The 22,938-nt window shown below is 34.7% G+C and overlaps 2 protein-coding genes and 1 non-coding gene across 3 annotated transcripts; 1 reads left to right on the forward strand and 2 right to left on the reverse strand.

Annotated features, from left to right (window-relative positions):
- Positions 1 to 2,475: 2,475 nt before the first annotated feature.
- Positions 2,476 to 5,087, forward strand: LOC114419242 (probable NAD(P)H dehydrogenase subunit CRR3, chloroplastic). The gene is made up of 4 exons (XM_028384879.1): positions 2,476 to 2,733; positions 2,985 to 3,115; positions 4,487 to 4,617; positions 4,718 to 5,087. Exons 1-3 carry the CDS (start codon positions 2,507 to 2,509, stop codon positions 4,609 to 4,611), a joined length of 483 nt encoding a protein of 160 aa, XP_028240680.1. The 5' UTR covers positions 2,476 to 2,506; the 3' UTR covers positions 4,612 to 4,617; positions 4,718 to 5,087.
- Positions 5,088 to 10,813: 5,726 nt separating this feature from the next.
- On the reverse strand, positions 10,814 to 11,890 carry LOC114420553. Its single transcript, XM_028386417.1, has 2 exons — positions 11,233 to 11,890; positions 10,814 to 10,908 (listed from the first exon to the last, which is right to left on the reverse strand). Exons 1-2 carry the CDS (start codon positions 11,888 to 11,890, stop codon positions 10,814 to 10,816), a joined length of 753 nt encoding a protein of 250 aa, XP_028242218.1.
- A 10,736-nt stretch (positions 11,891 to 22,626) lies between these two features.
- LOC114420807 lies at positions 22,627 to 22,733 on the reverse strand. Its single transcript, XR_003668440.1, has one exon. It is a non-coding gene; the product is annotated as a small nucleolar RNA R71 (small nucleolar RNA).
- Between the last annotated feature and the right edge of the window lie 205 nt (positions 22,734 to 22,938).

A 22,938-nucleotide genomic window follows, 5' to 3' on the forward strand; every position in this document is an offset into this window, starting at 1 on the left:
AATTTCAAATTCAAGTGAAATTTGGATAAAAATTCAAATTTCCCTCTAATTTTGTGTGACACTTATAAATAGAGGTCATGCGTGTGTATTTTTTCAACTTTGATCATTTGAGAATTACGCTTCAAAGTTTAGACCTCATTTGAGGCATAAAATTTTGTGCTCCTTCTCCCTCCACTCATCTTCTCCTACCTTCAAACTCTTATCCATGGCTTCCTATGGTGGTGAGATTGTTCTTGACTCATCTTCTCCTTGAAGTGACGTCTCCAATCTTCTTTCTTCCTTCTCCATTTCGCTTCCATTGATCTTTAAGAAGCAAAGGGCTCCATTGATGAAGAAGATCCAAGGCCTACAAGCTCCACATGGAGCTACATCACATTGGAAGTCACCGACAGAATTCTTGAGTTGCATGGAGGTCTTGCGGAAGGCGGATGGTAGGGAGGTTGTCGAGCTCCGATTCGATGCCGCCAACTAGCTCGTTGCCAGAGAGGACATTATAGGTGTTGCTAGGTGTCGTACTTAGGAGGGATTTGGCCAAAGATGAATATGATTATTTTTAAAAAAAATTAATAAATAATGACATGGTCGCCTCTGCCTTCCTTTGTAAAATCATCACTTAAAGGAAGGGAACTAACGATAGGTAGTAAGTTGAAACATAAAGTTTTTTTAGGTAGTTAGTTGAAAAAAGATGAATGTTAGGTAGTAATTGAAAAATGATCTATTTTTTAGGTATGAAAGACTTAATTAAACCTTAAAAAAATTATCCAAACATATTCTTAATCTATTTTAATTAAATTCATATAAATAAAAGGAAAAAAAAGGGAAAAGAGCATTAAGTCCCCTTAAACTTATATTCTTTTATAAATAGATACCTTAAACCTTAACTTTTTCTCAATTAATCCTTCAACTTTACTTCTTTTGCAAATAGATACCATAAACTTTAAACTTATTATGATTGATATTTAAATTGTAACTTTTTTTTTAAAAAAAAAAATACCTTGAACTTTAATTGATCTTTGAAATTTATCTTTTTATTGATATTTTTTTTGAATTTATTTATCTTAAATGTTAATCATTCAATTTATTTTTGTTACAAATCATTTTTCATATTTAAAATATAATAAAAAATAAAATTGTCTCAAGTGGAGGATGACTGTGGTTAAGAAAAAATAATAAAAAATATGAAATTAGGATATATATATATATATATATATATATATATATATAAAGGGAAAATAATAACAATAATAGAAGTTTTTATTTGATTTTTTAATTCTAAATTCTGTTATGTTTTAATGTTTGAGAAAGTGATTTATAAAGTTAAAATCATGGTTGTCAAACTCTAAAGTCAACTCGTAGACTTTTACGAGTTTAAGAGTTTACTTCAGTCCCGCGAGTTGACTCGGAAGTAAACTCGTTTTTTAGCAGACTCGGTGGACTCGTGTAAACTCATAAGAGTCTACGAGTTGACTCTAGAGTTTGACAACCATGCATAAGTGTTCAAGATTAAAGCATTTAAATAAATAAAAAAAAGCACAAATGTCTTCAAAGAAGCTTGTCCAATCCTCTAATAGGATCATCTCCATAAATATAATCACTTTCATCACCATCTCCATCATCATCAATGCCTTCCTCAGATTGTGCATCATCATCAGGTTCCACGAAAATTAAATTATCTAGATCAAGAGCTTAAAATAGATATCAAAGATGTTATATCAGAAATAGTTAAAACTTAAAATAATACACAAGCACATTTTAAATTTGAGAAAGTTCATAAATTATACCTTCTCTTGGTGTTATTAAAATTGCATTTTATCTTCTCTTTTGCATTTTCCATCTCATATATGAAAAGTATTCAGTAACAAGATTGATCCAACTCCAACATTGTAGGGTCAGTTGTTGTGTTTTGTAATAGACTAATATAAAGTATGAACTATGAACTATGAGTTTATCGTCATTTGTTTGCAAATTGGTGCATTTTAAATATATTTACTTATTATTCATATTTTTTTTTACGAAGTAGACTCTTAAGAGTCTACGAGTCGACTCGTAGAAGTTCTTACGAGTGTATGTAGACTCTTGATATTGATAACCTTGGTTAAAATTAATAAAAAATTGAGATTAAATAAATATACATGCATTTGAGATTTTTTTTTTAGTAATTTAACTTTGATTTAACATAAAATATTGTTTATGAAAGAGTTTAATTTTAAGAATTAATTGAGATAAAATTAAAATTAGGTGTAAAGTTTATGGACTGATTGAAACAAATAATATCTATTTGCAAAAAGGATAAAATTTAGGATCAATTGAACCAAAATTAAAGTGTAAAATATCTATTTATAAAAGAGATAAAATTTAAGGAACCTAAATACTTAAAATGTTGGAGATATTTAAAGTGTTGCTGACTTGCAGATATTTTAAGAGTGGCGTGGTCTTATCCATTTACTGCATTTTGTATGGCTAGGCGTTTTGAATAAGCATTTAACCGAAAACAGGGAGACTCGCCATGTTTTGCTTATCTAACCTTTCTACTATCAAACCCATTGTGGCTAATGCCACTCTTCCCCAGAACAACGATTCTGATCAAACCAAACCTTCAATTCCAGTTCCCGCCACAAAATCTTTACCTCGCAGAAACAGGCTTCGGAATGGAGCCCCAAAGCCTTCTGTAATGCAAATGGAACGCATTGTTGGCGCTGGAAGCTTCAGAGACACCGAACCCCCTCCTCTCCGGTACGCACCTACCTTCCATCTTTATTTTCATATATTTTAAATTTTAAAGTATTTTAGTAATAATGTTATTGATTCAAAATATACACACTTTATCGATCACTAATCCGTCTCTCGGAATCTGTCTAACTACCTTTAATAGAATCTTTCATTTTAATTTTTTTTATTTATGATACTTGAACTTGAAACTACTTATTATTCATGTGTGTGAAGTTTATTTTATATGAATGTTGGTTTTGATGGGTAATGAACAGGGATTCTGACATGCGGAAGACGGTGATGGACTTGTTCTTCGGGCAAGCAATGGAAGGGGAGGTGCAAAAGAAGATGAGGGAGACAGGAGAGTGGCTCTCCACCAATGCTGAGCCTAGAATTACTTCTTCCAGTGAGTACTAGCGCTAATTAGGGATGTTTGCATATTAGAAAAAAAAAATTATCTCACCTAATTATTTTGGTTATGTTAATTTATCATTCAAATCAATATAGTTTAAAATTTTAATCCCATCTAATTTAAATGATTTAGATTGAATCAGATTGGTTTAAATCTTACTTTTGTTTCTTTTGTAACATATTAAATAAAGGTAAGATATATAATAAAAATTAATTTAAAATATTAAATATTTCATTTATATGTTATTATATAGCTAATAATAGTATATTTATGTATTTTATCTCAAATAATTAGTACATAAATATTTTATTTAAATGTATATTTTTTTTTATAGATAGATATAAGTTATATGATAATTTTATAAATATATAAAAAATAAAAACAAAAATATGAGTGATATTATAAATTTATGAATAAAAATATATACATATGTATAAATTTGGTTTGGATTGGATTTTTTTTAAAAATTAAATCCAAAAAATCCGATCAGATTGAATAAAATATTTCAATATTTCAAATTTTTAATCCTTTCGATTTTTACTTTATTCTAAGAGTGAGATAATATAAAAAAGAGAGATATTGAATATAATATTGTTAAATTTAGAAGAGTGTAAATATAAATTTTATTTTATTTTATTCTAAGAGTGAGATAATATAAAAAAGAGAGATATTGAATATAATTTTGTTAAATTTAGAAGAGTGTAAATATAAATATTTATAAATTTACCAAAACCTGCCTTCTATGTTCTAATTGGAAGCTTTTATCATTAATACACCTTTTGGATAAACTTGTGCTCAAGACAAACACTACATTAGTTTACAGTAGTCAACTAAGTTTTCATTGTTAAAACATGGTGGGTGAGTCTTAATCAGCCATTAGGATTTGTATGTTGTTAATCTTGACCCATGACAAGTGCAATCCTTCAGTGGTAAATGTGAATTGGAAAAGCTTTATTATTATTTTTTTTCGCGTGGCACTAGACCAGGAGATTGTTGACTTTAATTGGTTATCATCTCCCTCAAGATTTGTGGGTTTAACATGCCAATCCATGGGTTTATAGCAAACGCATCTCGGTTATTTTTTTGGTGCAAACAGAAATGCCTCCATTTTTCTCTCACTATTTTGCCATTATGTTGACAAAATATGTAGAAAAACATATGGCTAATGACTCCTCCTTTTAGCTTGCCTTTCAATGTTATCCCTTTAACTTTTCCCTCATTCTCAAGTATAACTTATAAGGTATTAAAGTTTTATTTATGTTAGCACTTACTTTCATTTGCAGTTCATCTTTGAATTCCTTTTTCAAACAATGCTAATATGACCCAGTTTTTAATAATTGTTTTTTTTTATTTAAATTGTTGCAGGAAAAGGAATTTTAATGTTTATGTTTCAATGGATTCTACCAATTTGGGCTATATTACTCCTAGTAGCCTTTGGAGCCATCAAGTTACCATTCAACAGCCCTTTTCTTGATGATCTGCTCATGTGAGCATAGGTCAAACACCAAACCCCTTTTTCTTGATGATCTGCTCATTTGAGCTGTCCATTTATTTATATTTAATAACATAACATTCTCAAGTTCTTGTTTTTGTTAGGTCCATACATGCAGATGGTCCAAAAGCCAAAATTTAACATGTCCGACTTCAATGAGTTAGCATCCCCTCTAGTGATTGGAAAACACTAGTAGAAAAGAGAAAAATACAAACAATTTGTGGGTCCCACCATGTTGGTGGGTCCCACATTGTTTGTGTCTCCTACTGGTATTTTCTAGTATCAAAGATGAGTTGTTTTCGGGTTCAATTACCTGAACACTGTATAGATTTTCCCTTTTTGTGATAACTGTGTATAGATGTTTCATTGCTCTACAAATGCAAGTAGATTTCCATACAATTATATACTTGGTAATATCTTGCAGTGTGTTTGGATGTGGTATTTAAACAAGGCAATTCAGTTTTTTTTAGTGAATTTGAAATACTTCTATCATAATTTAATTGTTTGGATATAGGATTTTAAAAAATTTAAATTTACATCAATTTTTAAAAGAATTTTAATAGACTAAAATAGTAGAAATTGAAATTTCACCTAATTGGTAAGAATTTCAAATTTTCTCCTCTCACACAGTAGTACTTTGTTCTCTCTCTCACATTTCGCGACCTCTATGGCGTTAGCAACCTCTTCACGCCGTCACCATCTCGAACCTTCATGTTGAACCCTAGCCTAGAATCGAATCCGAAGCCCAATCCTAGGCTTGAACCACTCGAACCCTAGCCCATGTTTAAGCGAACCAGGAACCATGCGGGGAGGTCTGACGAAGATGATGAATGTTTACGGTGGTGATGAAGAGACCCATAGAGTCGTTGACAAGCACCAGATCTGAAGCCACGATGTTGGCTCCAACGATTTGTTAAGAGGAGATATCGACCCTGGTTTGTGGTGGGTGTGGGCACAACGATGGTTGGAGGAGAGAGAACCATTGTCATGGCCATGGTGATGAAGAAGGAGGTGCTGAAGGTCATTTACTTTTTTATTATTAAATATTGTCTAGCATTAAAATTATTTTAAATATTTAAATATTTAAAAAATGACTAATATTTATTTTTATTTAATATTGAAATTTTAATAAATATTTTAAAATGACATTTTGAATTTCATTGAAATTGAATTACTTTATCCAAACTAGGAAATTAAAATACGAGAAATTGAATTGCTTCATCCAAAAAAAATATTTATAAAATGAAAGGAATATAAATCAAGGCAATTAAAATGTTGTGTATTAGAATTTCCTAAAAATTTTCAAATCCTTCATCCAAACACAAGGTTATAGATTTTTCTATTTGAGTTAGACAAGAATCTTGGTGTTGGCAACAAAAAATAAAAAGAAAATATCAGAATGGATAAATTGTTGATAAGTTGGTTAAGATTGTGACGAAAGACCAAGTTAATGGGTAGTGCATTAGAAACATCAAAAGAAAAGATAATGGTTCCTTAAGAATAGGAAACAAATTGTGCAACAGTTTGGAATTCAAAATTTTCATTAACTTCAAGATGTATTTGATTTCTGTTAGACTATTGGCAAGCGTACGAATGTCGTCGCAGATTACAAATTTATAAAAGGTGATAGTATCTACATGGACTTGAGTTACTCAATTTCTTTGGATAAAAGTAAAATAGTTCAATAGTCATGTACAAATTTAATTGAGATATCATGGGTTTGTTTAACTAACGAAAAATAACGGAATAACAAAAATAACGAAATTTAGTGTGTCAGAAATACGTAAAATTATAGAAACAATAATAACAAATTTAATTAATTCAAGAAAAATGTAGGATTGAATTTCATCATTCATATCCTCAGTATCCTAATAAGATTAACATATACGAATCATTTTCTAATATTACTGATGCACACATTAAATTACCCCGGATCGATCCCTCACACTCGAGAATCCTAACAATATTCACCAAATATCGATCCCTTGCATATGAAATAAATATCCTAGCATTATAATCATAATCTCGTGCTATTTGCAATAAAAAAGTTATGCTCTATTCCTAGCAATGTAATGTAAAGAGTAAATTCTAGTGATCAAATAGAATCAAGCAGTTTCCGATCAAACTTAAAATCCAATTTCATGAAACTAGTGATCAAATAGAATCAAGCATTACGAACAAAAATGAAATTACCAATAATGAGTAGAAAAAATTCATACATATATAAAATATCAAAAGACATACATAAGGGTATGAAGATTACATCCAATCCTTTGGAGAAACTAACCGATCATTGCGTAGAGCACAAAATCAACAAGAGAGATGATGAAGGATATTATCCACTGTCACAACTCTGCAGTGTCCGGGCTCCACTTTCTGCTTCCTTCTTTCTTTTGTGTTCTTCCTCTTGTTTTTCTTTGGTTCTGGTGTATCTCTCCCTCCTTTGCATGACTTTTTATAGAAAAAGAGTCAAGAGGTGTAGACCAACTCGCCTAGGCAAGCTAAAATCGCCCAGACAAGTTTTTGCTTAGTTCTAAAGGCACTCACTCGCCCAAAAGCGTTGGATACTTATGCCTGAAGAAACTTGATTAGCCCAAGCGAGCTAATTGCTAGCTTGGGCGAACTGATGTCTGAAATCTTGGAAAAATGACCATTTTTCTCTTCCTTTTAACTTGGTTTTTGGATCCATCAAACAATCATCAAAACCTACAGAATCAGGGATGAATCTTCCATATTTAAACAAAAAGATTAGTAAATGTACAATATATAAAACAAATAGAAAGAAGAAAAGTTTATAAGAAAACTATTACAATCAAAAGATAAGTGCTAACATTTTAATCCCAAAAATAACTAAATTATGGAACTTATCAATTTCTTAGCCTATAAATAAGATTTGTACTTCAAATTTTAAAAACACAATCAATCACACACAAGCCTATATTATCTTGCATTTTATCTTCAACAATTTTAGCCTTTATTGCTTTCCTTTACACTGTGATTGGATGGATACTTTTAACAAAGTAATTCATTTTAAATGGGACATTGAATATCTGTCATTTTAAATTTAGTGTTTAGATAATAATTTAAAGCAAAATTGAATATCTATGATTTTAACAGGAAATTTTAATTAACAAAAAATGAATAATTTAAAATTTCTTAAAAACTAAAGAATTTCAATTCCTCCACACACTCACTCCTCTCTCCTGGTCTTTCCTCTCATAGACACTATTTACTCGTCTCGAGCCACACTTTCTCGACCTACACACTCTCGCTCCCTTGCGATTTCGAACCCTCGCTCTCTCATGGTGGTTCATACAAGGTTGTTTTCGTTTTTCCCAAAACTCTCACATGGGCCTTTTTACTTAGGGTTTCATTTTTTATTTCGTTAATTTGTGATTTTTTTTTTAGTTGTTTGATTTCGTTGGTTTTGTTTTTGACTTGATTGGGTTTCGTTGATTTCTTGCTCATTGCTTATTGTGCTTTGTTGTTGTTGGATTTTTCCCGCAACATCAATTCCATGACAAAGAGGCCTCGAGTAGTATACGACCTTGCACTGTAGGTGCTTGTGTTTATTCTTGAATGATGTTTTATGCTACAAGATTCCATCCAGGTGTTGCACCTTTCATTGACTGGTATAGTGAGTGATTAGATTGTATTTTTAATATCATGGTAGATCACAATGGTGGGGCCTTCAGTTTAGTTCTTCATTTAAAAATAAAATCTTCTTGTCTTTATATGGGTAAAATAATAGTGTGGGTTTTGTTGCTAAATCCGGTTAACTTATGTGTCTTACTGTTTGGATTAACTTAGGTTTAGTTAAAAATAAATAAATCAACCGTGTGTACATGATAGTTGAACAAGATATTGATAATTTATTAACCATAATTTTGGCCTTAGACTGGCTCTATCAATTGTGGGTTAGAAAAGAATGAAAAGTGGTATCAAATAAAACCAAGATGAAAATTGCGAAAGATTTAGAGCTTTAAATTGAAAAATCAAGAATCATATGATTAGATAAAAAACCATGAACAAAGAGAATGAATCTTGTGACATTCAGAATTTGAATTCACTAGTCTAAAAATGAAGTGGAATTCATGGGTTTAGGTGCTACTGCTGCTATAGACTTAGAAGAACCAAACTCTAATACAAAAGGAAAAAGACAAGGTTCAACTTCTTTTGGCACACATTCTCACAAGAGAAAGATTGGAGAAAAAGAAGGAATAACAACTTCTTTGGATAAAATGGCCAACTCTTTTGATCGATTGGTAGAAAAAATGGATGGTAAAGTCGATGATGAAGATATTCAAGAAGTGTTAAGTGAGGCAGCTTTGATACCATATCTTAATTGACAACAATGGGCTAAAGCTATTCAATGGTTAGCTGACGATCCAAAGCAGTTAGCTATTGTGAAAGCCCTTCCAATTTACAAAAAGACAGATTATGTTTTAACACATCTTGCAAAATGAAACTTGGTAACTAACCTTTTGTCTACATTTTCAATTTAAACTTTCAAATTAGAAAATTGTGTCTTTTTTATGCCTAGTTGAAGTGATATCCTCACTATAGTTATCTGTCTTTCCTATTGTGACTTATATTATTTTGTTTCTTCTATGTCGGGTTATTGTGAACAAGGAATAGAGAGGAGTTGCGTTCTTACAAAGCAAGACAAAAAGTTGATTCTTCTAAAATTGTTTGATTATGTTGTTTGTTTTGGACCCTCTAATTTGCAAAATAGTTCGTGAATGGTTGAGTATTATCAGGGAAGTGACATCAATGTGGATGTTATATGATTTCAGGTCTTGATATGGATTGAAGTATTTTCATCTTTTATGAACAATGAAATTAATATCAATATTTGAATTTTGTATGAGATGATTGTCCTTAAATTACATAATTGTTTAATTTCAATACGTTTTTCAAAATTATTGCGAGACTAGTAATTGATTTTTTTTAAACAAGTAATTAGATTGAACAAGGAATTACATATCATTCATATTTAATTTTGCAGTATTGTTTAATCCAAGTTTTTTTGTGTGTTAATACAAGAATATTGTGTAAGATTCAAAATTGTTTAGCATTAAAATTATTTTGATTATTTAATTATTAAATATTAAAAAAATTGATTATTAAATATTATCAAGCATTAAATTTATTTTGAATATATAACTATTTAAAAAATGACTAATATTTATTTTTATTCAATATTGAAATTTTAATTTTTAAATAAATATTTAAAAATGAAAATTTAAATTTCACTGAAATTGAATTACTTTATCCAAACAAGGAAATTAAAATATAAGAAATTGAATTGTTTCATCCAAACAAAATTTTTACAAAATGAGAGGAATTTAAATCAACACAATTAAAATGTTGTGTATTTGAATTTCCTAGATAATTTTAAATCCTCCATCAAAACATATGGTTATAGTTTTTTCTTTACTACTTTGGTTTATTGCTTTCATTTACAATTTTCAACCTTTTCCTTTCATGCAAAATCCTATCTTCACTACTACAAAAAGCGGATTCAACATCGGTGTGTTAACATCAGTTGTTAAAAAAACCGATGTTAACATATGCGCGGTGGCATAATTGTAAATACCGTGTATACGTTAACATCGGTTTTGTGAAAAACCGATGTTAACAAAGTTCATTAACATCAGTTATTGGAGAACCGATGTTAACATTTATTATTTAACATCGGTTTTTAAATAACCGATGTTAACATATGTTTATTAACATTGGGTTTTTAGAAAACCGATGTTAATGTTTGATATGTTAACATCGGTTTTCTCTAGAAAACCGATGTTAACCTTAACATCATTTTGTTAACATCGGTTTTTTTTAAAAACCGATGTTGAAGTTATATTTTAAAAAATATGGTGAGCCCTAAGAAACTAGCGCTCTGTCTTCTTCTCCATCTAAGCTTTCGCGCTCTCTTATTCTTCTAATCTCCGTCTAGCGAAACCGTCCCTGTCTGCATCTAAGCATCGTGTTCGTCGCACTCGAGCATCGTCATCGTTGCACTCGAGCATCGTCACAAGTCTTTGCTTCTTCTCCTTCGCCACCATACATAGGTATGTTTCGTCTCCTTCGCGTTGTCTTCTCCTTCTCTCTGTCTTCTTCTCCATCCATGCTTTCTTGCTCTCTTTGTTCTCCATCTACCTTGAAGCTGTATGTTCTCCATCTGACCATCATTTTGTCTAAGGTCGAGCATCATGTTCGTCGCACTCCAGCATCGTCAGAAGTCTGTGCTTCTTCTCCTTCGCCACCTCACATAGGTATGTTTGGTCTAATCCTGTATAAATATTTGATTGCATTCATGTATCGCACACTTAGTGAACTAAACATGGCTAGGGTATCTCATATTTAACTCGAGCATCGTGACAACTTTGTGCTTCTTCTCCTTAGTGAAGTTTCCCTTACCCTTATTGTGTTCTTCTAACAGTTTAAGAGTTAACGCCTATTATTGGAGTTTAACAGTTTCCCTTACCCTTATTGTGTTCTTGTAACAGTTTAAGAGTTAACGCCTATTATTGGAGTTTAACAGTTTCCCTTACCCTTATTGTGTTCTTGTAACAGTTTAAGAGTTTAAGAGTTAACGCCTCCTAGTTCCTAAAACCTTCCTTAAGATTAGAGGACCATTGGTTAAAATGAAGAGTAAAATCCTTGTCCATTGCTTTGATCCACGACCATAGTAGGAATAGGGCATCTTCTAACAGTTTGGTTCCATGAAAAGTTGTATCTTGGAACACCACCTTATTTCTATGGTGCCATATTGTCCAAGTTAAAGCAATCCACCAGCATTTCCAGGTTTTGGACCTGACTCCATCTGCTACCTCCATTCCATGTTGCAGAAAATGGTCCCTATGATTTTGTGGCATTACAGTGATAAGATTAACCCAGGACATTGATTCCCACCATAATGGGAGGGTTTTGCTACAATTGAAGAACAAGTGTTCATCCCCCTCCTCCTTATTTCTGCATAAAGGACATAACATATCATCTATCGGCATTTGTCTCCTTCTAAGGTTTTGCTTTGTTGGTAATCTATCCCGAAGTAGCCTCCAAGTGAACACTGCTGTTTTTGTGGGTATTTTGAGTTTCCATATTGCCCCATAATCCTGTTCCTGTCTTACCTCCATCAGCTCTCCCCATATCAAATCATATCCACTTTTTGTTGAGTAGTCTCCTGCAGGTTCAGGTTTCCAAATCCAAGTGTCCTCCCTTAGGGGATGAAGTTGCTGCTGTGATATGTCCCCAAGAAAACTATCCGCCATTGCTATTTCAGAATCGAAAAGGCTAGGTGTCTTCTCCAATTAAGCTGCCATTCCCAGTTTGAGTGCTATTTCAAGAAAACTACCCATGCAATTATTATTTGGTTTGAGTGCCGTTTCAATTGTTTTGCTTATGCTCTTCTTTCCCAGTTTAGTTAGGATTCTTTTATCAGCTTGTTCTTTTAATCCAACACAATGTCAGTATTTTGGTCTAAAAGTTAAGATAGTTCCAATGATTTCTTTTTATGCATATTTTTGTTTGTGAAGTGATCCTAAGAATTTTTGTATGTAGCTTGTGTAGAAAATTGAAACCAGTAATTTGAAAATAGGATGCTTAAACTGGTTTAGGCTATAAGAAGCAAGTTTTAACCACTATGCTACACAAGCCAGTAGCATAGTTATGAAACCAGTAATTTGAAAACAAGATGCTAAACTGGTTTAGGCTACAACAAGCAAGTTTTAACCACTATGCAACATTTGCTTTTAACCAATGTAGTGTATATGGTCCTTAAGCACACGGGTTAGTAGATCAATGTTTAGGTCAATGTATATGAAATAACATCTTTTCTCTTTTTTGCTTGATCATTATTAATTCTGATGGCAATATCAATAGATACAAAGCCACAACTGATATAGAAGTAGCCCCTGCAGCAAAATATAGAAGTTTAGTTGCTGCCACAGCTGATATTCTCTGGATTCAAACTCTTCTCTTGGAACTTTCAGTCCCTCATTGTAGACCTAGGTAGGTTAATTATTCACCATGAAGTAAAAAAAGAGTATCATTTGTATATGCAAATAGATATATAACATAACAAGGTAGCTAGAGAGAGAGAGAAAAAAATAGAGAAAGAGAATGATAGCAAGGGAGAAGTTCATTTATGTTCCAAATTTCAGTGACATGATTGATTCATTGATTAAATTCCAAGCAGCATGGCTAAAAGCTTTTGAGTTCTGCCCTTAATTGTTTTTTTATTCTTCTGTATTTTATACTAGTTTTTTCTATAGTTCATTTCATCATCATTGTAACTATAGCTGGCCATTATAAAATAGCTTAGACAATCTAGGTCTGCTGCTTCTGAACCTTTTATTTATCCTTGAAGTAGTTTAATTTTTTTTTTATTTGTGTTCAACTAGTGAAGAGTGAAGACTGAAGTTGTTTTGTCAGACTCGTTGATTTTCCTTTCATTTCGACGGAAGCCTAAGCAATACACTGCCACTGAATTGCCAGTAAGAAAAATTGGTCATGAAGCACACACACACACACACACAAACCCTAATGACACACACACACACACACACACGTATGATAGAAACACACAGACACACACTGATGACACACACACACACACACACACACTCATCATACAAAGACACACACACAAGTTTGATAACAAATTTGTTGAATTATACATGCAGAAATTTGTTCAGTTCTGACTTGTTAGCTGTGACAAGGTAGCTGGCCTCTTCATAAGGTACTTATCTAAGTTTAACTTAAATTCTACTGCAGTGGTGGTGACCTACTAATATTAGTGAAAACAAATTTGCCTACTGTACCTTAGTTAATTTGTTCACAGTTGTAAAAAATGAATTGATTTTAACTTGAGTTATTTGTATTTTAAGTTTTCAAATATGCTTGCATGATTGTGTTTTTTTTGCACTGCAAAAATCTGAAGATGGAAGTCTGTCTCCATTCCATTTAACCAACACCAAGTGTGGAATAGATACTACCTTATGCACCACTTTTTTAGGAATTTTGAAGAATGATAGTAGGTAGATAGGAAGGGCTGTTAGGAATATCCTGCCTCCCATAGAGAGACATCTCTGCTTCCATTTGGCTACCTTAGATTCAAACTTGCTGATGAGAGGCTGCCAAACATCCCAGCTTTTAGAGGTGGACCCTACTGGAATTCCAAGGTAAGATAAATGAAATTCCAGCTGGCCACAATTAAGGTAGCTAGCTGCTTCCCTGCACCAGTCCAAAGATTTACCCAAGCACCCAAATTGGCTTTTAGCATAGCTAATCTTGAGTCCTGAAACCAACTCGAAAATTCTGAGGATAGATTTCATGACTCTAACATTAGCTGTAGTTGCAGTTCCAAAAAACAGTGTATCATCTGCATACTGCAAGATGTTAATCTCCTCCTTTTGCCTCCCCACTTTATAGCTGCTGAAAAGGTTTTTGGAGACAACTGTCCTCATCAAACCAGTGAGTCCCTCAGCTGCTTTATTAAATAGGAAAGGTGCAAGGGGATCTCCTTGCCTCAGTCCCCTCTCAGGCACAAATTCTCTAGTAGTGCTGCCATTGATCAAAATTGATATAGTTGCACTAGAAAGGCATCCATGGATGCATTTTCTCCATCTTTCACAAAATCCCATCCTCATCATCATATAGTTTAGGAATCCCCAAGAAACTGAGTCATAAGCTTTTTCAAAGTCAAGTTTGAAAACCATGCAGGGGTTATTTTTGAATTAAGCTTCAGCTAAGACCTCATTAGCTATCATTACACCATGGAGGATATGTCTGCCTTTGAGGAAAGCAATTTGCCTTTCATCAATTAAGTGAGGCAGCACAAGAGCCAGCCTATTAGCCAGGACTTTGGACATTATTTTGTAGACACACCCTATGAGAGAGATGGGTCTATAGTCATTAAGAGATTGGGGGCTATTTGTTTTAGGGATGAGGGCTATGAAGGATGCATTACTTCCTTTGGGGAATCTGCCATTAATGAAGAATTCATCAAAGAATATGATAAAATCAGGTTTTAGAGTTTCCCAAAACTGTTTGATGAAATTGAAATTCAAACCATCCAGGCCAGGACTTTTATCTCCCCCGCAAGGCCAAACTGCAGACTTGATTTCCAGCTCAGTGAGTCTATCAACAAGGCTTTCCTTCTGCCTTTGATCAAGGGAAGAGAACTGGATCCCTTCCAAGGTTGGTCTGCAAGGATTCTGCTTTGAGAATCTTTCTTTAAAGTGCTGAAGAACTACAATCTTGACACTGATGATTCTGTGGAAATTTCTGCATTAATGCAACTCCTTCACCATTCCAGCAATCGGGAGTGATTATAAAATAGAAAAACTAAGATGAATTTAATTTAAATTACTGCTTTGTTATCATTCTTGATGGATGTTCTAGCATTCATGAGTATTGACTTTGGTTTAATGGCTTCCATTTCTTACTATATGATTAAATCCTGCTCTGATATTGGATGACCATTGGTTGAAATGAATACCAAAATCTTCTCCAAATGTGTCAGCCATGTCCATGACCATTGGTTTTTTTTTTTCAGGTTATCATAGACTACTTTTAATAGACATTATTGTTGAAGGTCGTTCGGGTTATAGCAACTCCGGGTACGTACGTAGGAACTAGCATGTATATACTGCTGTTTCATTTAAAATATTATATAGTGGTGTTTGCTTTAAAATGTTATATACTGGTGTTTGATGTAAAATGCTGCATACTGGTTTCAATGAATGAGGAATTGAGTCCCTTAGGAAATGAATTGATGTAAAAAAACAGAAAACCTTTTACAGTGCTTATTTTTCCACCCACATTTTTTTTATCAGCCAAGATAAATTATATCTATATATATTGTGAGTACCAGGGGTACAAAATAGTACATGAATTAGATTGAGTTGCCAGCAACATGGTTTCAAGCTCAGACTGAGATCAGTCTCGCAAGGAACCAAAGCTATGTTTATTTTTGGAAGGCAAATTGTATAATATATTATTAAGATAAGCAAAAACAGTACAAGTAGTACTGAATGAAAAGATAATACAAAGCACCTCTGGTGCTGCCTCCCAAAGATAAAACCCAAGCTAACCCATCAAAAAGTTCATATCCACATAGATTAAACAAAGTGATCCTTTATATTAGAGGACCAGTGATTAAAGCTAGTGTTGAATCCTTTCTCCCTAGTTTTTAGCCAAGACCAAGCTGAAAACATAGCCTCTTCCATGACTTTCGAAGAGTCGAATTGGTTTCCTTGAAAGATGAGGTTATTCCTGTGTTGCCAAATAGTATTAGTTAGAGCCACCCACCACCCATACCATCTACTATGATTTATATTAACTCTGAATCCTTCACAAAATTGTGCTAAATGACTTGCTGGGACAAGTGGGAGTGGTCCTACAACCTGTAACCATGTCATGGATTCCCACCATAGGGGCAGTGTCCTTTGGCAATTAAAGAATAGGTGACCTACTTCCTCCTGTACTTGACCACATAAAGGGCAATCAGCATCTTGGGTAATGACATTTCTTCTTAGAAGGTTACCCTTAGTAGGTAATCTGTCCTTGAGGAGTCTCCAAGTGAAGGTTGCTGCCCTTGGGGGGATGTTCATCTTCCATATTAGTTTGAAAATTCTGACATCTATGGCTGAGGCATTGATATTCAACATCATTCTATAAGCTGATCTGGTGGAATATACTCCTGTAGATTCAGCTTTCCACACCATAGTATCCTTCACATTTCTCTGAATAGAAATAGAAGTAATATCTTCCATAAAATTCACTGCCAAAACACTTTCGTGGTCAAAAAGATTCCTCCTCCAATTGAGATCCCATCTCCAACCATCTTCAGAAAAATTCCCCATCTGTGATATGATGCTATGTTGTTGCCTGCTGATCAAAAACAGAGAATTATATTTCTGCTTTAGGGTGCAGTCTTCCCCTAACCATCTATCTGTCCAGAAATGAATTCTATCCCCTCCACCAGGCTTCCAAACCAAGTTTTGTTGAAAGAGGCTCTGACCAGAGTTATGATAAATCTTCCTCAAGTCCCTCCACCAGTGTGAGCAGCCCCTTCTATCTCTGCCCGACTGAAGCTCTTCCCAACCACCATATTTAGATTTAATGATCCTAGCCCATAACTGCTGCTGGTCAGAAGCTAAATCCCATATCCATTTACCCAACAAAGCTTCATTAAATTTAGATATTTCTTTAATCCCCAAAGCACCTTCCTCCTTAGGTAAACATATAGTTTCCCATTTTACCCAGGGGATTTTCTTGTAATCCTTGTCTCCCCCCCACAGAAAATTTCTTTGCAGTGTTACCAATCTATGAGCTACCTTTTGAGGGATCTTGAAAAAGGAAAACAAATATATTGGTAAAGCATTGAGCACCGAATTGATTAAAGTCACCTTCCCTGCCATGGAAATATTTTTCTGTGCCCACTTAGATAACTTGGATTCATATTTTCTAATCAAAGGCTCCCACACCATGTTGCTTGAAGGTTTAGCCCCAATCGGAATTCCCAAATAATAGAATGGGGTTTGCAGCTGCCTACATTTCAGAATTTGTGCAGCATGATTTACCCAATTGACTCTACCTCCTATAATCCCAAACTGACTTTTTGCATAATTAATCTTCAGACCTGAGGCCAATTCAAATCCCCTGAGCATAGCCTTCAAAACAATAACATTCTCCCACTCAGCCTCACCCACAAAAATTGTGTCATCCGCATACTGCAAAATATTAATGGGTTCCTTTTTCTTTCCAGCCATATAGCTTCTATATAAGTTCTTCTGAACTGCTTCCTTCATCAATCCTGTGATGCCTTCTCCAACTATATTAAAGAGTAAGGGGGCTAAAGGATCCCCTTGCCTCAAACCTCTAGTAGGAGCAAATTCCTTTGTAGGACTGCCATTGATAAGAATAGAAATGCTTGCTGACTTGAGACAGGCAGACATCCAGTGTCTCCATTTGTGGCAAAAACCCATTCTTTGCAGCATATAATCCAAAAAAACCCATGAGACTGAGTCATAGGCCTTTTCAAAATCCACCTTGAACACCATAGCTGGCCTTTTGCTTCTACAAGCTTCCTTAATCACCTCATTAAGGACTAGAACACCATGTAGGATGTGTCTGTTTTTGATGAAAGTTGTCTGCCTCTCATCAATAAGACCAGATATCACTTGTCTCAATCTATTTGCTAATAACTTAGCTATCACCTTGTACATACATCCAATCAAGGAGATGGGTCTGTAGTCATCAAATGACTGGGGATGTTTAATTTTGGGAATGAGAGCTATGAAGGAAGCATTACTGCCTCTAGGGAAACTGCCATGTACATGGAATTCATCAACAAATCTTCTGAAGTAAGCTTTCAGCATATCCCAAAATTCTTTAATGAATTTGAAGTTGAAACCATCAGGTCCAGGACATTTGTCCCCATCACAACTCCATACTGCTTCTTTGATCTCCAAATCTGAAAAAGGAACAACCAAAGACTCCCTCTGCTCCTGGTTTAGTGAAGAGAAATGCACTCCATCAAGAGTGGGTCTACAAAGCTGCTGCTCAGAAAATCTGTTAAGGAAAAAATTCACAGCTTCCTTCTTAACTTCATTGGGGTTCTGGATCCATTCACCCTGAATGAGAATTCCATGAAGACCATTATAATGTCTTTTGAAATTGATGACTTTATGGAAATAAGCCGAATTTCGTCTATCAGGTCAATATCTTTCCTTTCAACTTTTGTTTTGTAAATTACAATGTAGTTTTCAAAAGCAAAGGTGAAACGAAAGATATTGAGCTGGTAGAGGAGGAACAAGCACGGATTGGTGTTGATCCTTCTAGTGGGACCTCCAATAAATCTGAGAATTATAAGGAGGAAGCATGGAAGAAAACACAGAAGCATAAACCAAAGAGGGTGGAGAGTGTCAACGCTGATGCAGAAGCCTTTGGTGATGACTGGAAAATTCTGATTGCTCTATGCATTGTGAAGCTGAAGCAGTAGAACATACGAACAAAAGAGATACAGGCCATCAAAATGTGGCATTGGACAATAAGACAGGAGATTCAACTATGCTGAAGATGGGAGATTCAGCTAAAGTTGTGATCAAACAAGACATGAAGGGAAGAAGGCCTAAATATGGGTTTAACAACAATGAACGTGAGAAGGCACAGAAGAAAAGGGTGGTGGATGATGAAACTGCCGACAAACATGAGCTGGATGAAGTCCTATGAAGATCCTCCTCATTCTCAAAGAGGGGAACGAGCAACAATTTGAAGGTTGTATATTCAGGAACTAAAGAATTCAAAATAGCAAGTAATAAGAGGGATTTGTTTTTGGGATTTTCTGAGCACCAAGAGCGGCTATGCAAGAAGTTTGCACTTGAGGAGGGAAGGATATTTGCAGCTAATGAACAAGTTTCTTAACTATTTGTCCTTAAGATTTTACTGTTTCTTTTTGCTAATATGTAAATATAAATGGTATAAGGGTATGGCGTAAAAACATGGTCTATATTTACTTCTAAGATTGTTAGGGGTAAAAATGACCATGTCCCTATGGCATAACCTTATATTATTTATATTTACATATAAGAAAAAAAACAGTAAAATCTGAAGGACAAATAGTTAAGAAAGTTGTTCATTAGCTGCAAATATCCTTCCCTCCTTAAGTGCAAGCTTCTTGTGTAGCCGCTCTTAGTGCTTAGAAAATCCCAAAAACAAATCCCTCTTATTACTAGCTATTTTGAATTCTTTAGTTCCTGAATGTACAACCTTCAAATTGTTGCTCGTTCCCCTCTTTCTTTTCTGCAAAAAAGAAAATCAAATGCTGTCAAAACATGGATGAAGTCCTAAGAAAATCAATATCAAAGAAAACATGGATGAAATCACAATTAAAAAGCACAACTACCTATCTTTCAGAGTCCTTTGGTTAATTTGTCTTGTCTCCTTATGTGGTGGGGTTTTGTTTAATAATCTTATACTTTTGCCTTCCAAAAGAAAACTTATCACTAATCCTCTTTTCATTAATCCAATTTTGTATGTTATTGTATAAAAGATCATGGGTTCTCCACCTGCCTCCACTCCTCCTCCTCCTCCTCCTCTTCCTCCTTCTCCTCCTCCTTCGGACGCATCGGCTTCGACGTCTGCCGTGAAGCGGACACGCAAAGCCTCATGCCTACGATCGTTGTCCACTAGACCACCTGGTGTTGAGAGACAAGTGGTGCATGTTGATCCCGCTACAGGGAAGGCCGACGGTCCCCACAAGAAGAAATTAAGAACATATTTGGGGATTGAGGCACGCGATAAGGTGGACATCACCTACGAGAACTGGAAGGAGGTCCCTACTGCTCAGAAGGACCTGATTTGGGAGGATATTCAGGTATTTCTCTTTTCTTATTTGATTGTGTGTAATTGATGTGCCATCATTTTCTTCTATTTTCTAAACCCTTTTTGCACCATTTTAATTACTGATTGGTCTTAATTGTCAATTAATCAGGCAATTTTATTATTTGGGCTCATTTAGCTAATTTGATGTTTTTAATCTAATTTCAGGAATTAATGAAACATTGGGCTTAATCCGGATTTTGGTTATGGACTTGAAGACGGCAAATAAAGCAGCGCTGACCTAAGTTAATTAGGAAATTTCGAAATTTTATTTTATGTTGTCCAGTGTTTATTTCGTTTTGGGCCAGAGTATTGTAATAGGGCCCCAGTGACTTTGAGTGACTCTTTTTAAATAGCAGCCTTGGGATTCGTGGAAGGCTATTCTGTTATGCTATTCATTATTCAGAGCTTTTGTTTTAGGGTTTTACGTTTTCTGCTTTGATGCTACTGTTCACGTAATGCAATTTTACGTTTTCTGCTTCTAATTACAGTTTCGTTCTTGTTTCTTCTTCTACTCTCATTTATGTTTCTGTTTCATTTACATTTCTGTTCATTTACGTTTCTGTTTCATTTTTCATTTGCGTTTTCTGTTTGAATCCATGGAAGGCTAGATTTTCTGGTGTTGTTTCCTTTTGAGGACGAAGCCCAACTCTCTTTGAGGTTTCGCTTGTAATGTGGTTTCCTGGCAGTTTTCCCTTCACCAGTTATCCCAATTTCGTGAATATTAATCAGTGCACGCTTCGTGTTCGATTAATTGCCTTTGAGCCTAACTTGCGTTCATGCTTAATGGACGAAGGGCTAACTGGTGTATGTGGTGCCTAATCACGTATTGAAAACCCTAAGTTGATTTTCGCTTAGTAAATTGAAATAGGGTTGGATTAAGTGGTTGACTGTTAGGGACGAATTCTCCATAACCCAGGATAAGAGAATGGCTTCTGAATCAGAGGAAACAACCTGTTTTAATATTAGTAGTTTCGTATTCCAGTTTACTTGTTCTGCTCTTTAATTACCAAACAACCAAACCCCCCCCCCAATCGTTACTGTTACTGCAAGTATATTATGAACATTTGGTTTGTCACTACTCGTTGGGAAACGACCTAGGATCACTTCCTAGTTACTGCATTTTCATGTTTATTTGATTCGGGTACGGCCTCGATCAAATTTGGCACCGTGGCCGGGGAGCAGTGTCCAAAGGTTCATAATAGCTAGCGTTGTGTGTTTAATTCTTTCGTGTTTTATGTTAATTGTTAGTATTGTGTTAGTATGTGTGTTAGTGTTGTTTAGTGTCCTGGTATTTCGTTTAGTGTGTGTTCTGTTTCAGTTTTTCTATTGAGCGCTTCCCCTGTTTTAGTTTTGGGTGTTTTGCTGTGAATAGTATTTTGCGATGGACTTAGCGACCATTTCTGCTTGCGGCAAACCAGAGTAGTAGTAGAAATCCCTTAGCGACGGATTTTAGCGACCACCCATGCTGAATTATTTGTGATTTTTTGTTTTAGTAGCTAGGGTTGTTATTTTTGGCTGAATTTTTTTGTGGTAACTTCTTTTAATCCATATTTTGTGGGAAAAATAGCTAGAGCCTTTAGTTTGGTCAGATTTGAAAGTTAAAAAAAACTAGCAAATTTTGTGTTTGTCAAAACTTCAAACGGCCATAACTTTTGCTCCGGTTATCAGAATCGCAATTATTATATATGCATTTGGGGTAGACAAAAATTTCCTACGCCGTGGTAGCTGGCCATAGGCTGGCTGAGGTCTCCATCGTCCAAAAAAAGCGATTCTGTCAAAAGTTTTTTATTTTTCAAGTTTTATTCACTTATTTTTCTTAACCTACCATTTTTAGCTTTCATAGTTAGACTTTGAATTTTTGTCTGAAATTTTTTGTTCTATCTTCTCATCATTTTATAAGGTTGCTCACAAAATTTCAAGTCATTTGGATATCATTTGAGGGTAGCTGTAGTTCAAACCTACACCTTTATTTACATGACAAGGCAACTAGTTGTGTGCATGCTGAATGTAGTGTATGACTAGAGGCAATCCATCTGACTTACAACCCTTTGATCCTGAGATAGATAGGACATTTCACAGATTAGTTAGGCATCATTTTATACCTTTTGATCATTCTGAGCATTCCATTACTGGTGAATCTGTGCATTCTGTTATTGGTGATTTTGAACATCCTGATCTTGAGCATTATAATTTTGAGCATTCTGATTCTGAGCATTCTGATTTTGCACATTCTGAGAACATGGCACAACCTCCACCCCATGAGAGGACTCTAAGGGAAATGGCTGCACCTGATTTCACCTACGAAAGCTTGTGCATCCAATACCCTGATGAGGATGTCCCATATGTTCTTAAAACTGGACTGATTCATTTGCTTCCAAAGTTTCATGGCCTTGCAGGTGAAGACCCGCACAAACATTTGAAAGAATTTCACATTGTCTGCTCCACCATGAAACCCCCAGATGTCCAAGAGGATCACATATTTCTGAAGGCTTTTCCTCATTCATTAGAGGGAGTGGCAAAGGACTGGCTGTATTACCTTGCTTCAAGGTCCATCACGAGCTGGGATGACCTTAAGAGAGTATTCTTAGAAAAAATTTTCCCCGCTTCCAGGACCACAGCCATCAGGAAGGATATCTCAGGTATTAGACAACTCAGTGGAGAGAGCCTGTATGAGTACTGTGAGAGATTTAAGAAACTATGTGCCAGTTGCCCCCACCATCAGATTTCAGAGCAGCTTCTTCTCCAATATTTTTATGAAGGACTCAGTAATATGGAGAGAAGTATGATAGATGCTGCCAGTGGTGGAGCCCTTGGAGACATGACTCCTGCTAAAGCCAAAAATTTAATTGAGAAGATGGCTTCCAATTCCCAGCAGTTTAGCGCCAGAAATGATGCCATAGTCATTAGAGGAGTGCATGAGGTAGCTACA

Source organism: Glycine soja, chromosome 7 (genome assembly GCF_004193775.1).
Source record: "Glycine soja cultivar W05 chromosome 7, ASM419377v2, whole genome shotgun sequence".
Taxonomy (NCBI): Eukaryota; Viridiplantae; Streptophyta; class Magnoliopsida; order Fabales; family Fabaceae; genus Glycine; species Glycine soja.